The 6,616-nt window shown below is 32.1% G+C and overlaps 1 protein-coding gene across 1 annotated transcript; it reads right to left on the reverse strand.

Moving 5' to 3' along the window:
* Window positions 1-388: 388 nt before the first annotated feature.
* Window positions 389-3,815, reverse strand: LOC137834502 (transcription factor MYB14). The gene is made up of 3 exons (XM_068642533.2): window positions 3,480-3,815; window positions 3,143-3,272; window positions 389-1,066 (listed from the first exon to the last, which is right to left on the reverse strand). The coding sequence occupies exons 1-3, from the start codon at window positions 3,610-3,612 to the stop codon at window positions 646-648; spliced, it is 684 nt and encodes a 227-aa protein (XP_068498634.1). The 5' UTR covers window positions 3,613-3,815; the 3' UTR covers window positions 389-645.
* Between the last annotated feature and the right edge of the window lie 2,801 nt (window positions 3,816-6,616).

Consider the following 6,616-nt stretch of genomic DNA (forward strand, 5'->3'; position numbering starts at 1 on the left):
AAATATATTTAAAAGTACGATTTTAGTGTAGAAAAAATTATCCAAATGATATTTGGAACTCATTTTAAAATCATCTTTTTAAACACGATTTAACTCATACAAATTCTAAAATTTGTCCATTTTAATAAATTAAAAAAATTATAGCACTTTAGTAAATTAACCAGATTTTGAGTGTAGCTAATATTACGAAGTAGACTTTAAGCCTAACTCAACCCCATAAAACCAACTCATAGGATTGAGGTTTGCACCCACTTATATACAATGAAAAGCTCTAATCTCTAGTCGATGTGGGATCTCCAACAGCTAATCCTAACTTTCTATTTCTCTTTATAATACATGACTGTTTCATTAAACATGATAATAAATATCTATTACGTTTCAACACTTATTTTTATTTTTATCTTTTTTTTTATCAAATTGTAAAATTGTATCATATATAGTATTCATATATTTTTCTCTTATGTGCTATTTAGCCTTTTCAATATTTATGATACATAAACACGTAGTCATAATGGTTGAGATGTTTGAAGTAATGAAGTATTTACGCACCATTCTTCTTTATCTTATTCTGGTCACCAAATATAGTTACAATCACACATCATCATCAGCCTTTTAATTCGCATGACTAAGCTTTTCCATTAGTGATCATTGGAATAAGCCCTCACATTCCTGCAGATACATCTCATTCTGGTTCCAAAGTTCTACATCGTACATGGGACTAAAGTAAACAGGTTCAAACTCGGGTGGAACATAGGAATTGTCAATTAAATAAGGTTCTGTCCAGAAATCTGCAGACACAGGCTCCGAGTATGCATCAAAAAAGGAAAGACCATCATCACTTTCATGATTTGTAGCGGCAGCTGGTGCAACAGGGGAAGCATTTGTTGCATCTGGGTCACTGTAATTCTCTGATACGGTCTCAAAGGACCTGGAAATAGAAGATTCTTTTCCAATTCCGCTTTTAGCTTCTGCTTTTTGTTCAAAACGCTTCTTGAGGACGGTGTGCCAGTGGTTTTTTATCTCGTTATCAGTCCTCCCTGGCAGTTCAGCAGCAATTGTTGACCATCTTCACAACCACAACATTATTAATATCAAATCCAACCTCAACACACCACACAATAATTTCTGTACGGAAATTAATGACCCAACAATAGTTCAGTCGGACACACCACACAATAACCTCTATTCAAATCTATTATTTTCTCTGTCCTTCTCATCCACAACCCCACATAGTTTTGTTCACCCTTTTTTCTTATCCAATCAAATTATAATAAATTTTACTTTATTAAATATTTGAAATTTTTCAAAGAATTGTCTTTCATGCCCAAAGTCTTATGATTGGTCTATTTTATACTCATCTAACAAAAAGGTTTATAATATATATATTCTTGCAAATATTATAAGATAATAGTTGAAGTGTTTTGAAATGAAAATTTTAATTATATCGTAATTTTATTCTAGTAAAGAGAGCATATATAATTCACAATTTCATTGGCTAAGCAGAGAATTAAATTAAATCCTCTAAGGTAATAGGAACTGAAACAATTATTCAAACTTTGTGATAGAACTGTTTTTTACATTATCCATCATAAGAAATCGTTCTGAATTTTTTTTTAATAATCATTGTAAAAATCAATAACTTTTTTACTAATATGATGATTCCTCATAATTTATTTTTTAAAATTAATTTTTATTTAGTAATTGTGTTTAGTTAATTAAATTCTTAGAATAATAAACTATGGTATTATATAGTACGTCAATACACAGTGGATGACGTAAGACTTGTGAGGTCAGTTTATATTTTCTTACTACATCTAGAATTTCTTTTTTATCCAAATTCAGCATAGATATAAATTGCAATATATCAAGCCACAGAATTATGTCTTTTTTACTTGAGACTAGTTTTTAATACTTTAATATACAAGATAGACAATTATTTTAATAAAAAAAATATAAAATATATTTAGTATCTAAGTTGTATAAATAAAATTATAAAAAATAAGCTGTATTTTATATTTATAAAATTAGTTTAAATTTTATATAAGATTATTTTTAACTATTGAATGTTTTCTAAAAATTATTGAAATTTTATTTAAAAAAATAAAGATAATAGATTAGAAATTGTACATACAAATTAATATGAATGAAGACTATTTTGGGATAATTTAGAAGCAAATTTTTAATTGATTAGGAAATAGTAAACATATTAATTGTTTTACAAGGGATTAAATCAAATAGACATAGAAATGATGTTTTTTTTTTCACGATAGCAATGTAATTTTTTTCCCGCAAATTATGATTTTGGTAAATTTTTTTATAAAAATAAGTAAGTCATACATCATATGTCTTTAAAGTGAAAATCATAATTTATGGACACAACTTTTAAGCTAAAAAGGACTTCACATGAAAGTCACCTTAACGACTTTGTCAATTTAGTTCTTAACAACTTTGTCAATTTAGTTAATCAAAAGTTGTATGATACCTTGACAACTTTAAATAAATATAAAATTAATTTTAAATGAAGTCGTATATGAATTTATGGTGTTACTCTTATACGACTTCAATTGTATTATATTAAAGTTATAGATGTCATATACAATTTTTAGTCTAATTTTTTAAAAATAGTATACAATTTATCCATTTTGGTAAATAAATTTTTTTATCAAAAATTATAATTTGGGAAAAAAAATTACACAAGGTGCAAAAACTTAGAACGAATGTCCAATCCCTGAAAAAAATTAAAAGGCTATTTTTCCTTAAACCCTTATGTACAACCCCTACATTATATATGACACCATATTATAATAATATAATACTATTTAAAATTAAAAAAAAATTATATATGATTAAATATTATTTTATTTGGTTTGTGAAGTGAATTTGGTGTACTCGGTAGCTTTGAATGCACAGTACATATATTAATTGTATCTCCATAATTGAGTGAGTGAAGTGAGTAAGTGTTCAACTCTTTAAATTATTCTATTTATGATATAACAGCAGATTGAATCCTATAGTAAAAGTTACAATGCAATTGGTGTAATCGGATTCATGATAATGTGTTTAGCTTTTTGCGGATCAAAGTGAACTGAGTAGTGAAAACTCAGAAGAAACAGTAGTAGAAGGCCAAATAGTTTATGCATACCTATTACCAAGCTTTTCGTGAAGTCTCACAATGATTTCTTCCTCCTCATCACTAAAATTCCCTCTTTTAACATCTGGCCTTAGATAGTTCAGCCATCTCAGCCTGCAACTCTTCCCACACCTTGCAAGACCTAAAAATCAACATGGTTAGAGCTACAATGAACTCCAATATGAGTCAAAGACAAAGTAGAAAATCCCTCAGTTGTTAAGTTTGAGCTTAGAAACTCGTGAAAACTTCTCAAATGACTTCACCATAGTGGATTCAAGACTAATGTTGTGTATAAAATGTAGTGTTACAGTAGCAGTAATGCATGTAGACGATCCTCATGATGAAATACCTGCAAACTTGGGGAGCAGGCGCCAATTCCAGTGGCCGTACTTGGTGACATAAGCGATCAACTTCTTGTCTTCCTCTCGTGTCCATGATCCTTTCTTGAGCCCATTTTTGTCGCAACAAGGGGTTCTCGCCATCTCTTCAGGTATGTAGCTGTTTGTTTTGAATGTTCAGTGTGGCTGTGTCTTTTGTTGCGTGGACTGTGATCTTGAACTTAAACCTAAGACAAGGAAACAGAAGCAGTGACAGACAAAGACTCGGTTTACTATTTTCTCGGCTTCTCACCAGAGTCTTTCTCCTCTCGTATATAGCGTTCACAAGCAACGTGTTCCACGATCATACGTAATAATCATATAATTCGGGAAAAGAAATGTTTTCGCACCTTACTGTATAAGAGTCAAGAAAATAATATATAATCGAGTTGAATAGATGGAAGGAAAAAGAAAAGGATTGAAAAGAATATATATATATATATATATATATATATTAATTATCAGATTTTATTAATGATCTTAATTAATTTCTTTTAGCTTTTCCCTTCGGGTAACTTTTTTATTTATTTTTTATGTAATCTCGAAAACTATATAGATTACGCTTTGAATAATAGAATAACGTAATTATACAGTATAAAAAATTATTAGAGACGCAAAGAAAACAATTTTTTTTAATTTATTAGGAATAAAACCTAATTTAAATGTAAATATACTAACTTTAGTCTTAATGAATCTAAAAGTAAAACCAAACTTTATTTTTAAGATAAGTTTTAATCTGTTATTATAAATTTTATAAACTTATTTAACTTATTCGTGCTAAAAATAAAGTTAAAGAACTCCAACTTTTATAACCCATAGTTTTTAAACAATTATAACTTTTTTTTCATCGGCAAAAAACGAATAAATAGAATAAAGATGTTTTAGGCATACCTCAACCCTTATACAAAGTGAACATAAAACATCCTTTTTCTAAGTTCTAACACATCCAGGAACACATGAAACAGAAACACTCGGCTGAAAACCAAAAATGACCCCTAAAACATCACTGCGTAAAAAACCACCTAGCGATTTCTAATAGATCTCATGTATACCATAGGCTCAAGGCACCAATCAAAATACGAAAAAACTTACTCCTCGAGTTTTGGAAATCACCCATGACCATATACTTTCAATTGTACCATTGTGAAAATTTCAATATGGTCTATCTTACCGCTTTTAAAAATCTTCATGTTCCTATGTTTCTACAACTCAGCTACTACAGTTACCCACACACTACTCCACACCTGATTGACACTTTTATTCACCCCCACTAAGCTTAAAGTTTAGGAAATGCATTTTTGGCTCCCAATGATCCATCAAAGTCACCCTCATCCACTCATAACACATAGACCAAACTAGTCAGACAACTTTGCACGTACAAAAGAGGTGAAACGTAGTTTCCTCTTCCGCCCCACGTAGACCGCACAAACTACTAACCAAACTAATCCCTCTTCTCACCATATTTGCTTTAGACGGTATCTTATCCTCCAAAACCTTCCATGTTGTGAGAAGATCTGTTGCTTGAGCCTTAATCTTCCAAAACCCATGTACAAATCCCCTCGTCCCCCTGGACATCTTCTTTAAGGATTTATTATATGCATATTTGACTGTGAAGACTTTTGACTCAGCATCTTTCCAAATCCATGTATCCTCTTTATCTACATTTACCTTCTTCTCTCACAAAAGACGCAACAACTCTTGTTCCTGATTCTTCTCCCATTCAAACAGATTCCTTCTCCAATCAATTTTCCAGACCCACTATATATTTTCTCTTATCTCCCGTCCTTGCCAAAGATAAGATTCCTTCTCAAAAAAAATTGAGAAAAGCCTTGAAAATTTGACCTTGAGAGATGTATTTCCAATCCAGTTATCCTTCTATAACCTTATCTCCCTCCCATTCCCTACCTTTCATACGCAGTTATCCTCAAACTTGCCTTTCCAGCCTTCAAGCGCCCACACTTCCTTCAAATCCCTCTACCAAAGTGAATATGGAGTATTGTTCCTTATATTCCTTAAATCCCTCCAACCTGCATACTTTGACTCCAACACTTCTTTCCACAAGTCCCTCTTCTCATACCCCAAATTCCATATCCATTTTCCTAACAAAGCAATATTGAACTGTCTAATCTCTATCATTCTCAACCCTCCCGCCTCCTTTGACTTGCATACTTTTTTCCATGAAGCTCACGCTATTTTCCTACCGTCTGAGCCCCAGACCCACAAGAAATTTCTCTGCAACTTCACTACCTCTTTGACCACCATAGCCAACATTTTATACAAGGACAAGTAAAACAAAGGGAGAGAGGACAACACAGATTTAATCAAAGAGTGTCTTCCCGCCATAGAAATATACTTTCCTTTCCATCTTCCTAATTTGTTTCTAATTCTTTCCACCATCCCTTCCCAAAACTTGCTTCTTCAATGACACCCCCCTACAGGCATACCCAAATACTTAAACGAAAACTTCATCATGTCGCAATTCAGGATAATCGCAACAAGTAGAAGAGTTAATAGCTAAGGGTTGGGTCCAAAATAGCATGAGTCCTTGTGCTATGCCTGTGATTCTTGTCCCTAAAAAGGATGGGAGTTGGAGGATGTGTACGAATTGTCGTGCCATAAATAACATTACCATTAAGTATAGGCATCACATTCCTAGATTAGATGACTTGTTGGATGAGTTACATGCGTCTCAAATCTTCACCAAAATTTATCTTAAAGTGGGTGTAACCAAATCCGGATTAAACCGAGAGATAATGGAAAACCGCTTTTAAGACCAAGTTTGGGTTGTATGAGTGGTTAGTCATGCCCTTTGGCTTAACCAATGCTCCAAGCACCTTTATGCGATTTATGCATCATGTTTTAAGACCTTTTATAGGCAACTTTGTAGTGGTCTATTTTGATGATATCCTTATCCCTTAGGAAAGAGAAGTTGTATGCCAATGCAGAAAAATGTGTCTTTGCCATAGACCATATAGACTTCCTAGGGTTTGTAGTGAGTTCCAAAAGGGTGCATGTTGATGAGAAAAAGGTGGCAACAATTGGCCTACACCCACCAATATTAGTGAGGTATGGAGCTTTCATGGATTCGGTAGCTTCTATAGAAGATTTA

Source organism: Phaseolus vulgaris, chromosome 5 (genome assembly GCF_051622355.1).
Source record: "Phaseolus vulgaris cultivar YP4 chromosome 5, ASM5162235v1, whole genome shotgun sequence".
Taxonomy (NCBI): Eukaryota; Viridiplantae; Streptophyta; class Magnoliopsida; order Fabales; family Fabaceae; genus Phaseolus; species Phaseolus vulgaris.